The sequence below is a fragment of the Alexandromys fortis genome, unplaced genomic scaffold, assembly GCF_014885135.2.
Source record: "Alexandromys fortis isolate MF-2015 unplaced genomic scaffold, M_Fortis_MF-2015_v1.1 scaffold_338, whole genome shotgun sequence".
In the NCBI taxonomy this organism is placed as follows: Eukaryota; Metazoa; Chordata; class Mammalia; order Rodentia; family Cricetidae; genus Alexandromys; species Alexandromys fortis.
This window is the reverse complement of record NW_026068212.1, coordinates 506,600-531,639: the sequence shown is the minus strand read 5'-3', so window position 1 is coordinate 531,639 and position 25,040 is coordinate 506,600. Positions and strand designations below refer to the sequence as shown.

At 41.5% G+C, this 25,040-nt stretch overlaps 1 protein-coding gene across 4 annotated transcripts in view; it reads left to right on the top strand.

Annotated features, from left to right (window-relative positions):
• The first annotated feature begins 248 nt into the window (after positions 1–248).
• Il12rb2 (interleukin 12 receptor subunit beta 2) overlaps positions 249–25,040 on the top strand; it is a 71,162-nt gene continuing 46,370 nt past the window's right edge. For 3 of the 4 annotated variants that reach the window (XM_050130340.1, XM_050130339.1, XM_050130337.1), the window contains exons 1-7: positions 249–444; positions 12,722–14,349; positions 16,011–16,298; positions 19,137–19,251; positions 20,106–20,290; positions 20,636–20,778; positions 23,450–23,600. In XM_050130340.1, coding sequence (XP_049986297.1) covers positions 14,274–14,349; positions 16,011–16,298; positions 19,137–19,251; positions 20,106–20,290; positions 20,636–20,778; positions 23,450–23,600 — 958 coding nt within the window. In that variant the 5' untranslated portion in view covers positions 249–444; positions 12,722–14,273. The remainder of the gene's footprint in view (positions 445–12,721; positions 14,350–16,010; positions 16,299–19,136; positions 19,252–20,105; positions 20,291–20,635; positions 20,779–23,449; positions 23,601–25,040) is intronic. The other variant, XM_050130338.1, reaches the window with a different exon arrangement.

Below are 25,040 nucleotides of genomic sequence, written 5' to 3'. Positions count from 1 at the left end.
CCCCTTCTGTTTGTATGTCCTTAAAGGGACGTTTAAATAAATGAGATGTTAGTTAATGAGTTGCTAGGTGATTCTGGGTCGGTTCGAGCGTCAGCCTAGTCATTTTCTGGCACACGCCGCCCGCCTTGGGCGGTTTCCCTCTTTTCTCAGAACCACGCTAAGCACACGGGGCGCTAGTGCCGGGGTCACACGCATAGGTTCTTTTCTCACTTAGTTTTAAACCCTCCCTCTGCGGCTCGCGGAGGGCGTGGTGAGAGCGCAAGAGGTACTTCCCCAAGCTCCGGCACCCCCACAGGGGTACTTGCCGTGGTCACAGCTCGGGGGACCACGCTACGGCGAGGACTCCTGCGGGTGGCGCGGCGCTCGGCCAGGGCTTGCCGGGATCCCTCTCCGCGTCCTGTGCGCGGGAATGAATACCTCTGGTTAGTGGCAACGAGAAACCCGGTAAGGAGGCATCGCGACTCCGTGGTCTAGAGTCGGACTTCCCCTCACCCTAGGATACTGACTGGTCCTTATCCTGAGCCTCGCAGGCTTCCCTAGGATGAGAATAATGGTTGGTGCTCTTAACGGGGGTCTGGCTGGGAGCCACACCTGGGGGCCATCCGTGACCTGTCCCATACTCAGGAAACTAAGTCAGGCATCACGGATTCATTATAGTGAGGTGCTGTCTTAGAAGTAGAGGAGAGAGGAGAGGAGAGAGAAAGATTAGATTCCTGATCTTCAGAATGGGTACAGCGCGGCTTGTCTTCTGCATTCCCCACGCCTGATTCGGTGAGTCCTCCGCTATCCCTTCTTCAGGCACAGCCGTAAGCTCAGATTCGTGCCTTGTAGCTCCCGAGTCACCGTGATTAGTTGAAGAGGATGACAAACTCTGAACCTCAGTCTGACTTCAGAGGAGAAGAATCATCGTCTTACAATCATTTCTCAGTAATGGGTTTGCTTTCCTACTGCTGCACCTGGCTTGTTCTCTAGCAAATTCTTGCCGTAGTGGCCTTTAAAAAGTAACCACCAAATCTCAGAAGAGATCTGGAACAACGGTTTCCTTTGCTCTTGGAAGATTTTAGTACTCTTTGCATGAGGCAGCAATATTTTTTTGTTGTTTTTAAGATAAAAATATGAATTGAATGTCTGTTTTTCTCACTACCTTTGGTGGGCACTGTGGCTAATAGAAGACTTACTTCACTCCTTCAAATTAAAATCAGAGATATACTTAAGAGTACAGCAAACGAAGAGACAGCAACTAGTTTTAACCAAAATTAATATTTCAGTGGCACTAGAGGAAGGTTTAAAAAGAGAGATCAAAAATCCAGGCTACCTACCTGAATTTTAACAATGTCTTTGAAAAAAATGTGTTGGTGTTCTTTTCCTTTTCAGCTTGTTCTGTATGGTGGGCACAGGGTTTAAGAGCATCTCATGTTAACCCCACAAACAGTCCTATGAATCAAGAACGGATTTATTTCTCATTCGGTAGACAGGCCACACAGCTAGACTCGTCAGCTGAGACTGCAGCTTCTTTCCCAGGTCTTCTCTGTTCTTGACTAAGCCAGTCGCTTCCCAGGGGGCTCTTTTGGAAAGCTTGGAATGAAGTGATAAGAGCATACATCATCCACTTCAGCTGTGAGCTAACTACTCGTGGCACTGACAAGAGAGCACTGAGGCTCACTGAAAATAAATGAGTTGTATAGGTCAGGTCCCAGAGAACTGCAAAGGGCAGCACGAGCGGAGCTGCTCTTAGGTTAGCAAGCATCTGGAGGGATGGAGGAGCAAGAGGAATGCACGGGACATGCTCTAGTGCAACTCCGAGAACGCTACTAAGATGCCCATGTCATCTTGATCACTGCATATGTCACCACAGTCTAGAAATGGTAAGAGTTACTTTGTGCAGTAAAACAAGGATTAATTACTAAATTATGTGCTCTGCATTATGGAAACTTGTTAACAAAGGCCAGAAAGGACGCTCAAGTTTAGAATAATCACAATGTGTTTTGTCATTATAATGTCAAGGAAAGGAACTGGATAAATAAGTAAACATCAGGCAGAGGGTTGTTAGGGCAGAAACTTCAGTGCCACGGATGGAGATAGAGACCTACATGGGAGCTAGTGCTCCCAAGGCCAGTTGAAGAGCAGAAGGAGGGAGAATACGAGCAAGGAAGTCAGGACCACGAGGGGGTTGGTCCACCCACTGAGACAGTGTGCCTGAGCTAATGGGAGCTCACCATATCCAGCTGGACTGGGACTGAATGAGCCTGGACCCTGGACCCTCTGAAAGTGGTTGAAAGTTGGGGGAGACTGAGGGGCCAATGATAATGGCACTGGAATTTGTCTCTACTGCATGTACTGGCTTTTGGGGATCCTATTCTCTTTGGATGCACAGCTTCCTAAACCTGGAAGTAACAAGGAGAGCCTTGGACTTCCCACAGTGCAAGGTGCCTTGCCCTCTCTTAGAACTGGAGGGGGGGTGGGGGAATGGGTGTGTGGAGGAGCAGAAGGAAAGTGGGAATTTTGATTAGTATTATTTATAAAGTAATAAAAAAAGAGGAAAAAACTTAAAATCTAACCTCTAAAAGAAAAAAAGAAAAACCTTGTAGGATGGCTGTTTGTCTTAAGTTCACCTCACTTTATGAACAGACAGAGCGTGATGTCACAGGGGAAGCAAATTCGTCAGGATTTCCCAGGGCTCAAGGGGGAGAAATAAACCTCATGCCTCCACGCAACTTCAGTCCTGAGGTATCACACAGAGGCCTGTCCAACAAACCAAGGAAGAAGCATCTTGCAGGGATTTGATGTTCTTTTAAAAAAGGATTTATTAGTGTTGTTTTCAATTGTGTGTATGTGTGATGGTGAGGAGTGGGTAGGTGCACATGAGTGCAGTTGTCCATGGAGGCGAGAGGTGCCCAATGCCCTGGAACTAGAGTTCAAGATTGATGTGAGCTGTCTTATGTGAGTGCTGGGAACTGAACTCAGCTTCTCTGCAAGAGCAATTCCACCTCTTAGCCACTAAGCCATTTCCCCAACCTTATGATTTAATTTTCTCAATAAATGTTGGTTTTATTTGGGGTCATTTTCCTTTGTTCTTTTTTTGTCTTCTTTGAGGGTTTTTTTTTCTGTTTTGTTTGACTTTGGGTTTTTTTGTTTTGTTTTGTTTTTACATCACAAAGTTTCCCCTCCTTCCCCTCTTTCCAGCCCCTCCCCCTACTCCACTACCCATCCACTCCTCCACTATTTCTCTTCAGATACAGGTGGGCATCCCACTGCCATCAGCCATGGTATATCAAGTTGTAGTGAGACTAGACACCTCCTCTTCTATTAAGGCTGATGAGGCAATCCAGTAGGAGGAATGGGTCCCAAAAGCAGACAACATAGTTAAAGACAGGCCTTGCTCTCACCATTAGGGTTCTCACAAGAAAACCAAATTATATAACTATAACATATATGCAGAGGGTCTAGATCAGTCCCATACAGGCTCCGTGGTTGTCAGCTCAGCCTATTTATATATATCTATACCTATGAGTATAGCAGGATGTCATTAGAAATCGTTTCATTGACGTCTTTATTTTAGATGAACTTCTTGCTGTGCTTCCCAGGTTGGCCTTGAACTCCTGTGCTGTAATGATCTGCCAGTTTCAGCTTCCTGAATGCTAAAGTTGCATGTGTACACCACCTTACCTAGTTCGGCCATTTAAATCTTTTAGTAGCAGTAGCAGTAGTAGTAGTGATAGTAGTATGTTTTTATGTGTACCCATGTGCACACCTGCCACAGTTCGCGTGTTGAGGTCAAGGGGAATGCATAGGCATTGGTTGTTTCCTTCCACTTTGGGACCCAGGAATCAAACTCAGGTCATCAGACTTGCACAGGAGGAGCATTGTTAACCTCTGAACCACTTGCTAGTTCTCCTTGTTGTTTGCTTTTTATATTGTTTGTTGGTTTTTTCCTTATGCCATCCTGACTCAGTGATGATGGAATCTCGATGTGGTTTTTATTTGCATTTCACTGGTATCTGGTAATGTCGGACAGTTTGTATGTGCCTGTTCTTTGCACTTCATCTTTTAAGAACTGTATGCGCTTATCATTAGCCCATTTATTGACTGGACTGTTTGATTTCTTGTTGCATAGGTTTCTTTCTATTTTTATATATTCTATATACTAATACTCTAGTGTATGATTGGCAAAGATTTCTGTAGACTGTCTCTTTACTTGATTAACTATTTCTTTTTCTAAGTAGAAGCTTTTACATTTCATCAGGTTCAATATGTCAATTTGGGCTATTCCTTGCATGACTAGAATCCAGGTGAGGATGTCCCTGTCTATGCCCATGTCTGGAAGTATTCTTCTTACCTTTTCCTTAACAATTCTAGGGTTTCTGGTCTGTCAGTCAGGCCTTAGGTCTGTTTGGAGGTGATTTTTTACAGGTCCTAGGTTCAGTCTTCAACATGTGGCTATCCAGTTTTCATAGAACTACTTGTTGAAGAGGCTGACTTATCCACATTTAGTATTTTTAGCACCTTTGTTGAAAGAAAAAGTAGGTGACTGTGGCTGTGTGAGATAGAATCTATGTCCTTAGTTCCACAGATCATGTCTGTTTTGTGTGAATACTGTGCTATTTTAGAGTCCTGGAGTACAACTTGAAATCAGATCGGTTACACACCTAGCTTTATTCTTTTTGCTCTGGATTGCTTTGGCTATCTGGGAACTTTTGTGTTTACAAACAACTTTAAGAGGGTTTTTTTTTTTCTGTTCTGTGAAGAATGACGATGAAATTTGATTGGTGGCGTCACTGAAACTGGAGTCTGCTTTTGGAAGTGTCACCATTTTCACAATGTTAATTCTCTAATCAAGGAACATGGGATGTCTTCCCCATCTTCTAGTGTTCCTTTCTTGAGTGTTGAGTGTTTTAGCCTTTCCATTGAAGAGCTCTTTTACTTCTTTATTTGGGCTTATTCTAAGGTAAGATTTTTTTGTTTTGTTACTGTGTTTTAGTGTGTGTGTTAAATGCATGTGATCCTGCGTGTGTGTGTATGTGTGTATGTATGTATGTTAAATGGGATGGTTTCCCCAATTTCTTTGTCTGCATGTTTGTCATAGGTTTATATAAAGGTTGCTAATTTTCTTTTATTAATTTTGTATCCTGCTACATTGCTGATGGTGTTTATCCATTCTGAGTTTTTTGGTGGAGTTTTTAGATTGGTTTTTAGATTAGGTTGGTTGGTTGGTTGGTTGGTTGGTTGGTTGGTTGGTTGGTTGGTTTGTTGGAGACAAGGCCTCACTATTAAATCCTGACTAGGCTGGAACTTCCATGTGGAGCAGGCTGACCTCTAACTCACACAGATTGGCCTACTTCTGCCTCCCCAGTATGAGGACTATCACACTGAGCTAAATTTCCTCATGTGTAAAAAGATGTCTTTTGCAAACAAACACACCTTGACTTCTTCCTCTCTTATTTGCTTCCCTGTTATTTCCTTCTCATGTCTTATTGTTCTGTACTATATTGAATAAGAGTGGAGAAAGTAAAAACCCTTGTCTCATTCCCTATTTAGAGGAAATGCTTTGAGGTTTTTTTTTCCATTTAGCATAATGTTGGCAATAAGTTTGCTGGGTGTAGCCTTTATTATGTTGAAATATATTCCTTCCATTCCTAATGTCTTGAATGTTTTTATCATGAAAGGATGTTGGATTTTGTCAAAAAGCCTTTTCTGTTGAGATGATCAAGTGATTTCTTTCCCTGATTCCATTAATGTACTGCATTACATTTATTGGCATGTGTGGCAAGCCATCCATGTATCTCAGGAATAATACAGCAAGTTTTTTTTAAGGATAAATGAAAAATAGATCCTAAAAGGAGTGAAAATAAGCAAGCAAGCAAACAAACAAACAAAAAGAAAACATTAAGGAATTTCCTAAACTCAAGCAAGAAAGGAAAATCCCTATTCTTGGGTAAAAGCTAAGGAACTAAGTAAGTATCTTAGAACTGGAGACCGTGAGATGAGAGGGAGTCCAATGGCACCTCAGAGGCTGCACACAGAAGACAGGTGTGCGTGCCAAATTTGGTTCACATCAGTGATGTTTCAGCTTCTGGAGAGAAAGAGAAATCTTTGAACTCTAAAGAAGGTTTGCTGGCTACATGGTGGCTTTAGAAACTGCCTACTAATTTCAGAAGAAGGCAGGAGAGTCTAGCTTTCTCAATTTTACTTAGCTGAAAGATTTGATTTACTAAAGCTTGTCACACCATACGGAAAATTATGAAAGAACACACTAAAAGAATAGATATTAGGGTATCATGGCACTTAACTATCATGTGATTGGAGCAGACCACCCTCCTCAACCAGTGCAGGTCTACATATACTTTACAAAAAAAAAAGGGGGGGGTGTCAAACAGGAGACACTGCATCAGAAAAGAGGCCAGGTCTGCTTTTTAAAGCGGTATTTCTGAGCCAGACAAGAGCATAACAAAGATGGTTCCCCAAGTGTCCAGCAAAAGCTGGACACCTGGGTAGAGATGACATAAAAATTGCAAACTCAGATGAAGCTGCACAGGCTGCTGGAACATTCCCAGCAGGAAATGTTCACCGTCCTGCTGCTGTTAGAGCAGAGGTGAAACAAGATGTTAAAACAACTCCCTCCTCCGCCCCCGCACTGCTTGTAAGCCTTTTAGACTCAAGCAAAGAGAACACAGGTAATGATAATTTGTAATACCTATAATGCAAAGATCCCTGCCACCAACACTTTCTTCTAATGATATGAAAATTATACCATCTCCATCTTCTACTCCAAGGAGAGGTTTTTTGGTTTGGGGCTTTGGTTGTTGTTGTTTTCAGTAGTGATTAGATAAAACTTTATACTACCAAGGTCCAAACTGTAGTATCTGCAGATGTTAAAAGAGAAGTTATCAGAGAACTTTGGAGAATCTAAAACTTTTGGATTGTCTATTCAAAAAGGAGGAGAAGGATGAACTAAAGAAAAAGGGGTGGGGGAACAGCTGAAGGCAGGTTACTTGCAGCACACCGCACGTGAATATATTTTTTCTTTTGCAGTATATGATTTGATCATTTTATTATTTTATGTGTGGGAATGTTTTGATTGCATGTATATATCTGTACATCATATCCATGCCTGGGGCCTATAGAGGCCAGAACAGGGTGTGAACTGGAACTGAAATTAGTTACAGATGATCATGAGCCACTATGTGGATGCTTGGAATCAAACCCAAATCCTCTAGAAAAGAAGCCAGTACTCTTAACTGCTGAATCATCTCTCCTATCTAATCTGATCATTTTTAATTTTGGCTAAAAGAATTGTTTTACAGGAGGCCAGGCATCAATCAGGAGGCAGAGGCAGAGCAGGCAGATCTCTATGAGTTTAAGGCCAGCCTGGTCTACAAAGCAAGTTTCAGGACAGGACACAGAGAAACAAAGCCCGCCCCAAAAAAATTATATTTTAATCGGGGAATATCTTGGAACTGAACACATGTTCCATAAAATGTTTTGTATCTCTATTATGGAAAAACTTTTTGGCATGACTTTCTTAGTATTTTGATTATTTAAAAGCATACAAGTACAGGCTTAGGCCTGTAATCCTAGCATTTAGAAGCGGGAGGTAAGAGGATAAAAAAGTTCAAAATTAGGACTGATGAGATGGCTCAGTGGGTTAAGTAACTTGCCACCAAGCCTGACAAACTCAGTTTGCTCCCTGAGACGCACAAACTGGGACAAGAGAACCAACTTCAACAAGTGGTCCTCTGACCTCCATACACTTGCCATGGCACAGGTGCACATGCACAAATAGACGATGATGACGAGAAAGAGGATGATGATGATAGATAGATATAGATGGATGGATGGATAGATAGATAGATAGATAGATAGATAGATAGATAGATAGATAGATAGATAGATGATAGATAGATGGGTAAAAGATAGAATTTTAAAGATTAAACAAAGAGTTCAAGATTATCCTTAACATGCAATGAGCGTGAAGCTAGCTTAGATTACATATGGCCACGTCTCAAAAAAAATTACTTATACAAAAATATTTGTGTTTTTTTCAAAGTTTTGAGTCTTTGTAATTTTGTATTAGAACCTTGAAAGTTATCAAAGATTTGGTTTGCTTTGGTTTGGTTTTTGTAACAGGCTTCCTTAACTCTACTATTAAGTTAAAACATGACTTTGTAACACAGCAAGCCCTTGCACATTCAGAGTCAACATTTGCTAGTTCAGCGGTGAACAAAAATGACACCTATCACAAAGGTGGAGGAGTGAGGAACAGACGCCAGCCCATAACAGTTACCTGTTAACCTTTGAGAGGGCTTCTTTCAATGCCTAAGGTACGCTATTTTACCTTGTTCGGGGAAATGTACAATTCCAGTACACTGAAAATGATTAAGAAAGCAACACAACCCAGGCCTAAAGAGAAAATGAAATAGGCAGTGGCCTCGGTGGACAGCTTACCTGGTAAGTCATGGGCCTGAGACTCTACCGCTAGCCTGTTTGTCCTCACATTACAACCTTTTTCTTTCAACTTACCACAGTGCAGCAGAAGGAAGCAAATGTGAATATACAGAGTGTTCATGTCTGGGTGAAATCATTACCTGCGGAAGACCAAATGTTTTGGTTTTTTTCAGTCTCCTCAAGGACAGCTTCCAAGAAGCTGCCTGTTTTGCGTTTGTCTCTGGGGTGAGTGTGCAGAGACTGACTAGGAGCACCTGCTGTACCTTCCTGCCTCTCCTGGTGGTGGCTGCTCGGCCTCCCTCTGAGCACTGTTTTCACTGTCTGGGAGCCATGGGGTGAGTGATGAGTCAGGGACAGAGTCTTTCATTCTGTGTTTCAGAGAGAGCTGTAGTTTTGAGATTGACCTTGGAGTCAGGCTGTGTAAAGGATGTTTACAGCCCATGTGAGGTTTCATTTTATTGGAAGATGCCTCATTTACTTGAAGGTTGTTGAGGGGTTTGAACTTCTCATAAACGGAACTGTTTTTACCTGATTTTCAGGGGCAATCAAAGCTTCTGTTTATATACCTGTGTTACGCTGCTTCCTGGCTTCTTCCCCATGACTTGCTCAGCTTGCTTTCTTTTACCATCCAGTACTTTCTGCCCAGAGGTGGCATTACACCAGTGACATTGGGACCATCAGCATTAATCATTAATCAAGAAGATGCACCACAGACTTGCCTACAGACAATTTTTTTCTTTTTTATTTGAAAATTGTACAATATATTTTGATCACAATTTCCCATCCCTTGTCTTCCCCCAGACCCTCCCTACCATACCACCGTTTTCTAACTGTTCAGAAAACAAACAGAAAAATAGAAAACAGAATTTAAAACAATGAAAAAGCATAAGAAATACAGATACAAAAAAATTAAACACATAATCAGAACCCATAATGTACAAGCAAAAGACCAGTAAGATATAAAAAAATACCCAAACAAAGAAATATGAAAAACAAAAAATATCAGTCTACCCTTTTATACCCAGTGAGATTCCAATGGAGAAAATACATTTGTCCTTTGCAAATGGGTATCAGTTGGGGATAGCTTCTTGAATAGGGGTGGAAAATGGTGTCCACTTCCCGTTCTCAGCATTAGAACCCTGTCTGACTTGAACCTGTGCTGGCCCTGTGTGTGGTCCCACCATCTCTGTGAATTCACGTGCATCCTTCCTGCTGTGTCTGGAAGACACTGTTTCCTCATTGTCCTCCACCACCACTGGCTCTTACAATTTTTTCACCTCCCCTTCCTCATAGCTCCCAGAGCCCTAAGGGGAGGGGATTGATACAGACTTTTCATTTAGGTGAGTGTTCCTAAGTCTCTCACTCTTTGCACATTGTCCATGAAAGACCCTTGGAGAGGACTTCCCTGGAGAGGAGACTCCCCCGAAGCCAAGGAACAGGCCGAGACCACACAGATGCAAATAGCAAGAGGTTTATTGGGTAAACACAGGTACCTGTGGGCAACAAAGTCTTTCGGAGGACTTGCGCCTGCAGACTGGGGGAAGGTCTTTTTATAGGAAAGAGGGCGGCCAAAATGCAAATTACAGAAGCAGATGCGTGGTTATTGGTCTGATTAGAATGGGGCAGGGGGCATAAGTGGTTTTTCCTTTTCCAGCACAGATTTATGGTGACAGACATCTACGTCATAAATATCCTGCTTTGCAGCCAGAGGCCCTGACCTCATAAATATCCTGCTTTGCAAGCCAGAGGCCCTGACCTCACTCTGCACTTACATTTGTTTGTCAAGAGCCTTGTAAAATGATGTTACAGCAGTTAAGCTGGGGTCCTTCATAGAGGGAATTGTTTCTTTTGTAAACTGCTGATATTTTAAGTTTGGCACATGTGCTGACTATAGGCATCCTGTTTTCCTACATGACCGGGATGTTCTCATGAGAGTGGCTAGCTGCAGGTCCTGAGAGGGTCCTGAGGGTCTCAAGCGAACAGGATGTTCTCATGAGAGCCGGCTAGCTGTGGGTTATGAGGGGAGGGTCTGTAGGGTCTTTCAGTCCAGTTGTGGGTCTCTGTATTAGTTTCCATCTACTGAAAGAGAAAACGTCTCTGATAGTGGCTTAGTGAGGCACTGATTTATGGGGATAGTAAAATGTCATTAGAAGTTGTTTTACTGTTGTGCTCCTTTAGCAGAACAATGGTATATTTCCCCTAAGCACATGCCCTCTCTAATCTCGGGTTCTTGGCCATATAAGCAGTGTTGGGCATGGGTTCCATCTCACGGAGTGGGCCTTAAATCTAATCAGAGAGTGGTGTCTTACTCTCATAACATTTACACCCTTATTGCACCATAATAACTTGCTCAGGCCACCATTGTACATTTAGAGTTTGTAACTGGGTTGCTGTTTACTTTTCTCCTCTGGTACCACACAGAATACGTCCCAGTACCGTGAACACCAGTCAGTAGGGGTAAAGTCTATAGACACCAGCTCAACTTTTTCATGTTTAATGAGTTATGTAAGTGTTTTCTTCAGCCAAAGAGTGTTACTATCAGTTGGTGGAGAGCTACCAATAGCCTTTGCCTGAGTTGTTTGAGGGTGTCCATGGGGCCCCTTTGGCCAACAACTCAATTAGATGTAATCCATTCCTGTCACTTGAGTTTCACTTGGTGCCAAAAGATGTCTAGTTGGGGTGCTGTCTTATGTAGGTGGTGTAATAACTAGGCTAGCTTAATATGAAACAGCAAATTTTAATGAAGGAATAGCTTACAACACCAGGGATCCAGCGATGAGCAGGAGATACAAAAAAAGAGAGAGCAGCGGGGCTCACACTGCCAGATTTATATGTAAACATTATCCTGAGGCGAACACGCCCCCATTAGGCGGAGTTTCCCCTACAGTCTTCTCATTATTTGGTGACTCCATTTAGATTTATTTTATTATGTACATAGTTTAAGAAATTTATACATTAGTAGATTTTCATATACCTCATCAAATGGCTCTTGGTGTTGTGCCTCTCATTATTCCCCACCCCCCGCCCACTTTTGTCTCCTCCTCCCCATTTAATCTTCCTGTTCCATTCTCCCCACTCTCTCTCCAAAACTATGTATTCTATTTCCTCTTCCTTGGTAAATCCTCCCTTCCCCCACTAAGTCCCTTACTAGTTATCTAACCTCTGTGGTTATGTGGATTGTAGGATTCCTAGAGAAGGCTTAAAAGCCAACATTCACTTATAAGAGAACATATACCATATTTTTCTTTTGGGGCCTGGGTTACCTCACTCTGGCTGAACTCCATCCATTTACCTGTGAAATTTATGCTTTTATTTCTAGCAGCTGAACAATAATTCCATTGTGTAAATGCATCATATTGTCTTCATTCATTCACCAGTTAATGGACATCTAGGCCATTTCCAATATGTGGCTACTGGATAATCAAGTGTCTCTGTAATAGGACGTAAAGTCCTTTAGGTATAGACCCAAGAGTAGTATAGTTGGATCTAGATCTATTCCTAGATTCTTGGGGTATAGTGTTTGTTCAAGTTTGCACTCATACTGAAAATGGATAAGTGTCCCACTTTTCCGACATCCTCACCAACATGAGCTGTGTTATGGGAATATTTCAATTGATAGTCTCACTTTCCAAATAACCTAGCCTGCATCAAATCAACATAAACTAACAAGGACAACTGACCCTAGTCAACTTCGTAAATGAACACTTTACTGCTCAACCATAACCTTCCCTCTCTTGCTCATCCTGATTACCTCAATATCCATATTACAGTATAAAACTTTAAAAATCTCAAGTTTTTAAAAATTTAAACACTTAAAAGCTAAGTCTCTTTAAAATATCCAAGCTCTCTGTAAAATTCCAGAGTCTCTTTATTGTAGGCACCTGTCAAATCAAAAATAACTAATATTTCTTACTCCGAGGGAAAAATCAGGGCACAGTTAAAATCATATCAAAGCAAAACCAAAATCCAACAATGTCAGATTCTGTGATTCACGACTTCCAGACTCTAAAGGACTTGCCACAGCACACACTGTACCCTATCCACTCAGGCCAACTTCACACAGAGCCCTTGCTGTCCGTGGTCATCATCCCATGGTACTAGCATCTGCACTGAAACTGGGCTGCACCTTCACCAACAGCCTCTTCTGGGCTCTCTTCAGGGACTCTGGTTCTGCATGTGTGTCAAGCCTCGACTTCTCTCCATGACCCCTTCAATCTTAGGACTTCAATTACAACTGAGGCTTTTACCTTCACTAATGAACTCTCCTGCCTCTCTTCAGGAATTCCTGCCCTGCCACACAATGACAGGTCTCCGCTGCTCACTGTGACCCCTTCATGCCTCCAAAACCAGTAACACCTGGGTGACTCATATATACCAAGTTCGGCTGCCAGCATGAGATGTAGCCTTGGAGCCTCTGGACCACAGCTTCTGTGTGCTGACCGTGAGGAAATACTCCCAGAAGACTTCACCTAAATGATGTTGGCCTGTTCTTAATTTTCTCAATTGATAGTCCTTCTCCTCAAATGACTCTACCTTGTGTCAAGTTGACATAAAACTTACCAAGACAAAAATCAAAACGATGTCCTGTTGTTGTAATTTTGAGACAGGGGTTTGTCCAAGCTGGCTTCACAACTATGAGACACCTGCCTCAGGCTCCAGAGTGCTGGGGTTGCACATTTGTGCCACTATATTCAGTACAAAATTGACCTTGTGGCTCACTCATGTCTTTCTAGTGTTTGTAGCATTGCTGGCTAATGTTCTATGATAGTGTATTTTAACCTTTTCACTACAATAATGAAAACCCATAAAGATGCCAATTAGTGTGTAGCAAAAATAATCAGAATAAGATACAATTCAGTGTTCATGCTACCACACCAGTGGGAGCCATTTTTTAATCTACTGTTTTTAGAGCTACAATGAGATTAGAAAATCTCCACCAATCAAGAAGTCTATTTATTGTGATGACAGCCTTTTTAAGAGGAAAAACAAGTTTTATGCGTGGTAGAGTATAGACAGGTTAAGTAATTTCTTTTTTTTTTTCTTTTTTCTTTTGGTTTTTCGAGACAGGGTTTCTCTGTGGTTTTGGAGCCTGTCCTGGAACTAGCTCTTGTAGACCAGGCTGGTCTCTAACTCACAGAGATCCGCCTGCCTCTGCCTCCCAAGTGCTGGGATTAAAGGCGTGTGCCACCATCACCCAGCAGGTTAAGTAATTTCATATGGTCACAATATTTAAACCCAGTTTTAAATGCCTTCAAAGTTTGCTTTGTTCATGTCCCCTCAAAACCCACGTGTTTAAATATTAATAACCAATGGTTGAGGAGATGGAACCTTTGAAAGGTGATCCTATCCTAGAGCTCAGCACATATGTATGGGATAGTGCTCCAGCTGCCTTGCTCCTCATACCATGGAAAAGCAAGTCCAATGTGCCATCCATGAACTGAGAAGCAGGTTCTCCCGAGACATTGAGTGTCTGCCCTCTTGATGTCCAACTTTCTGGTTGCTCCCAGCATCACTTTGGAGCTGTTGCAGCAGCCTGAAGAGAATGAGATACCCAGCCCCTTCTCATCTCTGCCCGTTATACCTTACACTTGCACATCGCAGCCCATAATTGAAAGAAATTATGGTAGAAGCAAGGTGGTTCATTGAGATGGGGGAAGGTAGCTATGATTCTTCAGTTTCCTAAGTTTACAGGCTTAACAACATGGGGAAACAGTAGTACTTGAATTGTTCTGGAAAGTGGTGGTTCTGGCATTTTCTGAATGTACTTAACATGAATGAATTTGTCTTCTTTTGTAAGGAGAACTCAAGTTGCATTCTGGAGTTGACTGCTCATGGCACACACTCTTAGAGGATTCTTGTCGGGACTGAATTTTTTATTCATGTGGCTGTTGATTAAAGCAGATATAGGTAAGAGATTTCTGTAGTCATGTCTGTAGAAGGAATTGCAGTTTAAATTCTCAGGTACAAATGAACCATGTATTGTGGTAAGAGTTCTAAAGTGAATTTTGTATTCAGTCTTTTAACATTTAATGGATAAGTTTGGCTCTGTAGTATTGTCTTATTTATTTTAATGATTAGCATTGGATATAATCATATATTTACTCTTGAGAAACTGGCTAATAAACCTGAAGCATAATGGAATGCATTTTAGAACCAGAAAGATGGTTCAGCAGGTAACGGCACTTGCTTTGCAAACCTGACCACTTGAGTTTGACCCTTTGAGCCCACACCCTAGCCTCAAATGTGTACTGTGGCCCATGTTCACACACATATAAATGATAAAATAAAAAGTTAGAGTGACTTTAGCAGGAGTATTCATGGTTGAATTCAGCTATCATATGAATATGATACATACATATGCATGTCTATAAATATGCATAGTGTGTGTCTGTCTACATTTTCCTGGCTTCTTGAGTAAGAGTTTGATTTGGGCTTTCTGGCCCATTACAATGAAGAATCAAAGAAATCAAGACCAGACATAGACCAAAACTAAGAGAGGGAGAGAGATTCCATTTAACTTTGAAAATAAAAATGAGTGTTTTCTTTTAAAGGATTGTTCAGTATTTCATTTACTTAAGGTAAATAATAACTTCTTCACTAATTCCTCTTTTATGCATATTGATCCTATCACAGAATTATCCCCAAAGACGATTTCACGGGGAGATTTACATCACATCTGAAACTGAGACTGCATCTTTATTTTGTAGTTCTTTTTACTGAAGTGTGTCAGTGGAATGCTTTTGGAAGTGAGTTACATGGGAGTTCAAGGTGACATTGATGATAGTAACTAAGCCATAAGAGTCATCCAAAAAGAGGAACATACATGTCATTTACTTCAACCATATTACCCAGGGGCCTACAGCTTAAAGAAATATCAAAATGCAGGTTATTGGACCCACTTTCCTTTGTTTTTTTGTTTGATTCTTTGCTACATTTTCTGACTTTGTAGCCTGGTCTGACCAATAATTCATGATGCTCCATCTTAGCCTCCCAAGTGCTGGGATCACAAAACCACATATTTGAATATTTTATCTTTATTATAAAATGATATTACAAGTTATGTTCATTTAATACAACTGATATATTAAGAGAAGAAATTATTTCTACATATGTCCCTAATGTCTTGTAAGATTGTCTTTGTTTTTCTTAATATAATTATTAAAATAAGCATTTTAAATTACAAAGGCAATGGGAATTATGTAATTTATCCTGAAAAGCTCTCTTTAAGTGGTCTGGTGTGAAATCTGAATGTGGAAAAGTCACCTGAGAGAGTTTAGAACTGCATTCCAGAATGTTCTTTCAATGCTGTTTTCTTGCTACTTTCCTCTTGTTATGATTATAGCATGGATGTTTTGATAAGAACATGCATTTAATTCAAACACATTTTAGTATGACTGTCTTCTAATTCTCCAGCATTGCTAATGCTGTTGGAGCAATGTAGGTTATTATTAACAGTTCCGTGGTCTGATGAGTTTTAATTTCACCCTACTATGGGGATTGAACAAACTCTCCATCTTTAAATGGATGTCTTCCTTCTAGCTGAGTTTTGCTTTTGTCTCTTCCTGCAGATCCCTGCAAGCGAGGCACAGTGACTGTCAAGCCTTCCCCTGTGATTCCACTTGGGTCAGCTGTCAATATCTCCTGCTCTTTGAACCCCAAGCACCGCTGCTGGAATCATCCTGGTTCTGAATTAGTCCTCTTTAAGTCTAGCCAAGAAGTCCATTCCCACAATGGTCGCTCCTCCACTATTCAAGTCTCCAACCTTTCCCTTGGTATTACCGTATTTGTCTGCCGGGTGCGCTGTCCTCAAACTAGTCAGTACTACTCTGTGTGTGGAGCAGAGATCTCAGTTGGTGGTGAGCACTCCTTTCTGAACTCTTATGAAGTGGTCATTGTGTGTGTGTGTGTGTCTATGTGTGTGTGTCTATGTGTGTGTGTGTTTGTGTCTGTGTGTCTATATATTTCTGTGTGTCTGTATCTGTGTCTATCTGTGTATCTCTGTATGTCTATATGTGTGTCTTTGTGTTTGTGTGTGTCTGTGTGTCTATGTGTGTGTCTTTGTGTTTGTGTGTGTCTGTGTGTCTATATTTCTTTGTGTCTGTGTGTATCTGTGTATCTCTGTATGTCTACGTGTATGTTTGTGTGTGTCTTTGTGTTAGTGAGGGGGGTGAGTGGGTGTGTGTTTGACATGAGATAAACAGAAACCTGAACACCAGACAGATTTTTCTGTTCTCCCATAACATTAAGTATTTTATTGTGAGACCAGCCTGAGAATCCCTGTGTGAAAAGTCTAGAAATCAACAGGATTAGGATCTTATTTGGGACCTCGCAGTCTCTCTCCACCATTTGTCCTTCACTCTCTTTCTCCCAGTTCTCTTTCTTCCTTTCCTCTTTCTCTGACCATTGGGATAATTTGCTTACTCTCTGTGCGTGGCTCTTTACAGCTAGTTTGCCACAGCCTCTTGGTTTAGGAAAACTGGTTCAAAGCTACAACTTCCTAAAGCGATGGGAGAGTGTCTCTTCCAGCTCTTACATCCCAGACTGGCAGCACCTCCTCTCCCTTCTCTTAGTGCCCAGCAAGTAGTTCTTCCATCTCCACCCACCCATGAAGAGTGACGATCACATGCAGAGAGGCTAGCAGGAAACTGCCACCATACTTAGGGACCTTTCCTGGAATTATGCCCCATGCAAAGCTCATAGGCTAATACTTCAAAAAGGGAGCTTAGAGTGAGAAACGAAGCTAGGAAATACAGTTAATGTATCCTTTAGTACTGGGATAGTTCTAGAAAAGTGTCATTAATTTCACCATTATGCAAACAGCATAAAGTATACTTAAGCTAAAATGGCATCTCTGAATGACAACATCTCACAGGACCGCTGTTACAGACTGACACCATTGTGTGTACATGATGGTATGGTGTGGTGATGTTACTAAGCTGGCAATAGCCTTCACAAAAAATACTGATGACGGTTTGACCACTTGAGGACATTTCCAGGAAAAGCATAAGGAAATATGATAGCAAGAAAAGGGGAAAGCCTTTACCTAGCTCCCCTTTAGTCCAAGTTTAGCACATAGGATCTCTTTTATTCTACTGGCTTGCATAGTTGGTCCCTCCAGGCAACTGCTAAGAGGAAAGAACTAGAACATCACAACTGCCCTCTGCTGCATGAGCACAAGGGAGGCAGCAGACCCCTGACTACAGTTTCTAGCCAGAAGCCCACAGCTTCTCAGATCCAGCTTGGCAAGTCACTGAACATGGTTGTACCCTGGATGATTTTGTGGCCCTTTTTAGCCTTCATTATGGAGGTATATATGCCTAAATACAAGTATGTAAAGAAATACTTATTATTTTAGCAAAATTAATAATTTGTTATTTTATTAAATAGAACCAGAAGAGCTATATATTGTTATAGGCAGTCAATAGACAGAACTAAATACTGAGATGTTATCTTGTCCGAGGCCCCACGAAGAACACTACTGTGTACATATCTGTGGTGGATACTAGCAAAAAAAATTATATTTCCTCATCAGTTATGACTTTGGAAAAAAATGGCAAAAATTTTGCAGTATGCATTTTTTGTCTTGCCAAAGGCACATCTGTCTGCATCAGAATCTCAGTACTGTATTAGAAAGGGATGGTTACTCAACTAAGCATTTTCTCAAAACCCTCCATTAATTCTGTTCTTCAAAGGATCTGGATTCAATTCCCAATACCCACCTGGAGGTTCATAACCTTCTGTAACCAAGTTACATAACCAAGTTCCAGAGAATTTGATGCCCTCTTCTGCATTCTGTGGGCACCAGGACAAGAAATGGTGCCTACATACACATACAGGCAAAACACCCATACACACTTTAACAATATATTGTTTGAAAATATACAGACCCCTTGCCTTGTATACCTTTGTTTTGACAGCTATGCCTATGCCTGGTCAATGGAGGCTATAAATATCTGTATGCATAAGAAGTAATCTATACCTGCTCATAAAGGCCTCCAAGCAATACAGTGCCTTGGCAGTGCATGGAGACAGAGTCAATGTTTGTTTTTGTTTTTTAATTTGTCATTGGTGGTGGAGATTTGTGTTTGTTTGTTTGGTTGGTTTTGTTTCTTTGTTGAGACAGGGTTGAACTAAGTGGCTCTGACTGTCCTTGAATTCACAATCCTCCTGCATCAGTCTCCTGAGTGAGGGAATTATAGGTGGGTGCCACCATGCCTGGCTCAAAACTTCTTATAGTGAGTTAGTATTCCTCTGGCATTGTGGAATAATAGATATTTGTCTTTCTATAAAAGGTAGAATTATGACTTGCCAGCCACACCTAAACCTGAGCCCTGATTCTGCCCTTCATAGTTTTGTAGTCTGGGGCAGATGTTTTGCCTAAGATTTTGTTTCTTCTTTGATAACATAAAAAATAATCTTACCTACTTTATGGAGTGCTCTGGCTGAGAACTGCATATAAGACACTTGGTACTAGGTTTAGGCTAAAGAAAATGATCAATATTCATCACGATTGCTTTAATTATTAGAGAAAATCCATGCCTTGGAAGCAAATCTTAGCATGTTAGATAATGACTTCATCTAGATTTGTGGGGCATGTGGAAGTTATTATCAATATACTGCAAACAATAACAGTGTGATCTCGATATCACCTTCAGACTATTCCAAACACCAAGTCTTGCTCTTCCTTTGTAAAGTTGCTCCAGACCCACCTCGAAACCTATCATGCCTCCAGGAAGGAGAACGTGGGACTGTGGCCTGTACCTGGGACCCTGGACTAGATACCCATCTGGAAACCCACTACACTTTACAGTGAGTAAGAGGCTATGTGGCTGTTTTGTGTGTTTTCTGTCTTACAGCAATATCAAATGGTTTATTAGATGCTAAGGAGAAACAGCAATAGATCCCTCACCAAGAAGTTAAATACCATTTCCAGTGTCTGTCCCTGAGAACTGCTCCAGTCCCTTGAACTGTGAGGCCTGATATCTTAGTTCTACATTCTCATTTAAAGTTTTCTTTGGGTCATCCAAGATCTCAGTTAAGATAGTCTCCCTACAATTGGGTTAAGCTGGCTGTGTAAAACCCCATCTTTTTTGTAGTCTCACACTTTGGGGCATCGTGATATATAAATGGACTCTTCCTTGGAGGAATTACATTTTAAAATACAGTTGGCTGGTGTGAGAGTCCACAAGAAGAGAGGATATGGGTGGCCGCCCTTTTTGGAATATATCCCATAATCCCATCACAGGTACAACTGTGCCTAGGTAAACAGGAAATCGAAAAGACAGTGGGACCAGGATGGAGTTTTCCTACCTCTGCACTGTGAGCTCACACCATACTTCCATTGAATGGAGATCAGATGTTCAAAGATTCTTTGGATAAGCATTAGAACTTCCCTGAAAAGACAAGATAACAGCCAGGGTTTGGGAAATTAAAAAGTATTAACCAAAAGCCCTCTATATGGACATTCATTTCAAAAGATTTCAGTTGTACCAAAAAGGGGGTAAGGAGGAGATATAGTCTTATAAATGAGAACAGGATTCAAGTATCCCCACAGAATATCCCCTAGTAATAAGACCAGCCTTAAAATGTGTCTGAAATTTTGTAGTGACTGTAGGAAGCAGCATGTAAAGTATATTACTAAACACAGTTTGCTTGGGTTACAGGTTAACTGGACCAAACAATATGACCTATCAGGACCAAGGCAGTTGTTGGAATTGTAATCGCTTGAGTCTTGGGATCAGTCTAACGTCTCATTTAGCTGAATCCAAGTTCACAGTCAGTGTCACTGCCAAAAATCAGCTTGGAAACTCTTCTTCATTTCCATTTACGTTCACGTTGTTGGACATAGGTAAATTTGATTGCATTTTTCCAGGTGTCATTAACTGGCACATGAAGATTTGTTTAAAACTCACTGAAGTTTTCTATGTGTAGCTATTTTAAAGGAGACAAGAACTGATGGAAAGTAACAATAGGTACAAAGTTTGAGGCTATTGTGTTGAATGTCATTGGCACATTGGTCTTCTTTAAATCTAGTAAATGCTGTCCACACATCCACTATCTGGTAAAGATGAGGTTGGGTTAAGAGCAGTTATTTCAAATAGCTGAGAAGTGAAACCAACATTCATGTCAGTACTTAAAGCAATCACTGATCATAAAGCCTGACTGGTACATTTTTGTTTGTCTTGGTTACTAGTGAGGCCTCTTCCTCCGTGGGACATCAGAATCGATTTTCTAAATGCTTCTGAAAGCAGATGTATCGTGCAATGGAAAGACGAGGGGCAAGTGGTGCTCAATCGACTCAGATACCGGCCTTCTAACAGCATGTCCTGGAATATGGTAACAGTCTTTAGAGGAATGGCAGAAAATCAGGAAGGGCTCTTGGCACTGTTGCACAGACTCATCTTACTATGTCAACAAATTAGGGAGCTTAAGAACTTTCAGCCTAGAAACACATATTGAAATTCCATCAGAAAGTTGTATATACCTCTGTCTACATTTTAGAATTTTTGTGTGTACAAGTATTTCCCTTCTCCTAAGAGGCAAGAAGAGAGCATTAGATTCCCTGAGGCCAGAGTCACAGACTGTTCTGAGCAACCGTATGGTTGCTGGAAACCAAAACCTGGTCCCACAAAGGCAGAACATGCTCTTAATTACTGAGCCATCTCTCTGTTTATTAAGAAATATTGGAGGCGCCAGAGAGATGGCTTAGTGGTTGAGAACATTGGCTGCTCTTCCAGAGGACTGTGGTTCAATTCCCAACAACCAAATGGCAGCTCACAACTGTGTGTAACACCCTCACACAGACATATATGCAGGCAAAACACCAGTGCACATAAAATAAAAATAAGTCATTAAAATTTATAAATTCTGAGGAAGGAGGAGGAGGAGAAGGAGGAGGAGGAAGGAAGGAAAGAAGGCCAGGCAGTGGTGGTACACACCTTTAATTCCAGTTTCTGTGGACTGTAACCCAAACAGCCATGCAAAGGCATATTTATTGATTATTACACAACACTTGTTTTTTTTTGGGGGGGGGTAAAACAGGTTCCTCATACCAAAGTCCCCGACCTAATCTACATGTTTTCGAAGGAAAGCATCACACCCTGCTACTTTAGTCCTCCTGAGTACCATTTGCAGTACCCAGTAACATAAGATGCTCCAGGTGTGCAGGACTGCCTTGTGACCAGCCAACCTCCTCCAAAGACTGTGAAGCTGCTTCACAAAAATTTCTCTATAGATATCAGGGAACAGTCACTTTCCCACAGGGATTTCTTCAAGGGCCAAGCACTTCTAGAAAACACTATTCCTTCTAATGTCTACCCTAGATTCAGTGACTACAGATTTCTACTACACAGAACAGTGTTCTGGTGCTCCAGGGACTGATCTCACATGTGTTTCCTGGCACTAACTCCTTCCTCCTGCCATCTCAGGTTTGGCTTTGCCTTATTTCATAAGGCGTGACCTTGGCTTTAAGCGTGGACAAGGACAGTGATGCCTTTAATCCCAGTACTTAGGAGGCAGAGAAAAGCAGATCTCTGAGTTTGAGGAAAGAATGGTCTTCAGAATGAGTTCCAGGACAGCCAGAGCTGTTACACAGAGCTTGAAAAAAAGAAAAAAAGAAGAAAAGAAAGACTGAGGTAGAAGAAATGGGTCAGTAGGTAGAGTGAGGGCTGATTTTGGATCCTCAGAACCCTCACTCACTAAAGAGAGGGTCATGGCAGCAGACACGTGTGATCCCAGCACTGACAGAGACTGGAGGGTCTCTGGAGGGCACTGGTCAGCTAGTGCGATCAGTCAGCGAGAACACCAGGTTTAATGAGAAACTATACTCAAAAAAAAAAACAGTAGAGAAGCAATTGAGGAAGACACCTAACATACCTGACCTATGGTCTCACATGCAAAGACATGTGTGTGCCCCACACACATGCATACACATGAACAAGTACACACACATACACACACACACACACACACACAAGAAATATCTTGATCCCCTGGTACTGAATTTTATTTCCATTGTTTAGTTTTATTTATTTGTGTGGTGTGGGGGAGGGGCTGGTTCCCCCAAATCTTGGGGATCAAATAAAATGTCAGACTTTCAGCAAACCCCTTTACCCATCAAGCAATCTCATGATATCCTTAGAGTCTTTAAACAGCAGGTTTGGTTGGTTAGTTGGTTGGTTGTTTTTGGGGTGCTGCCCTCATCTGACTGGCCTCCTTGGACCTCCTGCACATGCATGGTGCACAGGCACACATATACATAAATAAAGCAATCTTTTCAAAAGTCTTTGTATTATCCTTTCTATATATGAGCTTTGAACATGCTGAAGACATATTGTACCACCAAACTACCTCCTCTTTACATTCATTTGCTACTAATAGGTATCTTAAAACCCTTGTGAGTTCTGCTATTCATTCTGTTCTACGTGATTGCCTTCATGAGTAAGAACATGTGTTTGTCACTAGAGCCAGTGGTGGGTAGAGAGGAAGGAAGAGATTGTTTGAGTAAAGGAGTGACATCAGGCTCACCCTTAGCACATTAACACCTTAAACATCTGAAGTAACATATGCTGTACTTCAGAGTGGTCAGTAGAGTGTGAAAATGTTTACTATTTTCAGGTTGTTGTTGTTGTTGGTTTTTGGTAATGTGTGTGGTTGTTCTGCATGATTTATTATTTCTGTGTTCACGTGCATGTTTGGTGCCTGCAGAGGCCAGCACAGGGCATCTGATTGAATCCCCAAGAACTGGAGTTATAGATGGTTGTGCGCCGCCGCCATGTTGAGTCCTGGCAATAGAACCCAGGTCCTCTGCAAGAGCAGCCAGTGCTTTTAATATCTGAGTCATCTCTTTCGGCTCAATGCATACTATTCTGTGGGAGATGGGTCTTATCTCCTTTCTTTGGCCATTGCATACCCTCTGCCTGTACTGAACTGTCACACAATACACAGTCCACTCCATAAGAGTACAGAAGCGTGGTATCTCAGTGAAACCCATCTCTTCTGATTCAAGGTTAATGCTACAAATGCCAAGGGAAGATACAGTCTACAGCATCTGAAGCCATTTACAGAATATGAATTTCAGATTTCGTCTAAGCTGTATCTTTCTAAAGGAAGCTGGAGCAATTGGAGCAAGCTACTGACAACACAAACACCAGAGGAAGGTAGGCATCCAGCCAAAACGGGGCGGGGGATGGGGGGGGGATCAGGAAGAGGAGAACTGGAAAAGGCAAAGCCTTCCCTGGAGTAGACTCTTTCAGTGCATGGTGTACAGAAACCACCCGGGAAGGCAAGTTTATGATGCTAAGAAGCTTAACAGGAGACCAACCTGCCCCTGTCTGCCATCAGTCAAGCCACTGTCTTATTACCATCTAGTAAAATGTGTGCTTTTTTTCTCTTACTTTTTCAGTACCTCTTATTCCCCAAAGCTGTAGCCAGTAATTAACCTCATTTCTTTGATACATTTTATTGCTTTAGTTCTTTGAAAATTAGAAATGATAATTTAGAAATTATAAGCCATACTAAAAGTTTGAAAGAATTTCTGAAGAGAGTATCCTAAAATAAAAGGAATGTCTAACAATCCTCCTTCCTGTACTGTTGCGTGACACTGCTGGCCTTCGGCACTATCCTGCCCAAGGGAGCCCAGTGGACCAGGACCAAGAGCAGCATAACAAGTTCAAATTTTTAATCCAATGAACGGGCTTTTCCTTTTGATAATTATTAAGAAGTTAATTTCACAGAAATATAAGCCAACATTTTATTGAAACACAAGTCCTTTTATAATCTTTTTGTCGTATTAACAAACTGTTTCTTCATTTTATGAGTTCTCAAAGAGTTTTGTGTAACGTGTTTTGATCGTATCCATTCTGTCCCCAGCTGCTACCACTTTCATAACTAACCCACACAATTATGTCTTCTTTGTTCCTGTTGTTTGTTTTTAAAACCCACAAAGTTCAATTTGTGCTGAATATACTCTAGGGTGTGTAGTCTTCACTGGAGGGTACAAACACTTTGTCCTTTGGCCATGTGAGCTTGTGGAGTTCTTGTGCATGCTGTCTCAACTCCTATGAATTCTGAAGTGCAGCTGCCCTGCTGGTTCTAGAAAACCCTTCCCAATAGTAAACCTTTTGAATTCACAAGAATCCTGTTTCGTTTTGTTTCCGTTTTGAGTAGTGACATAGTATAGAACGTTTCATATTGTTGTGGGGTATTCACTAGAGAAGACTCCTAGGAACATGGGTTTAAGCTGAGAGAAAATCTTTACTAACTGACCAGCAATTACACTGCATGTTCGGGATCCCAATGTAGTTCTGAGACTTTCTGAGAGTGAACTTTCAAGCGCATGCACACACACACACACACACACATACACACACACCCGTACTTCAGTTAACAAGAACAATTAGACAGAAGCAGAACTACAGAATCTAAAAAGCAAGGTTAGTACATTTTGAGACTTTCTCAGAACTAGATGGACTTCGATTTAGTTTTAGCAGGTGGTATTGTCTACCTGCTGAATTTTAAAACCTGAATGGTATTTTCATCATGGAGTCAGTTGTGCTAAGGTCTGGGCTGGGGTCCTGTTCCGATACTTTATGTAAATT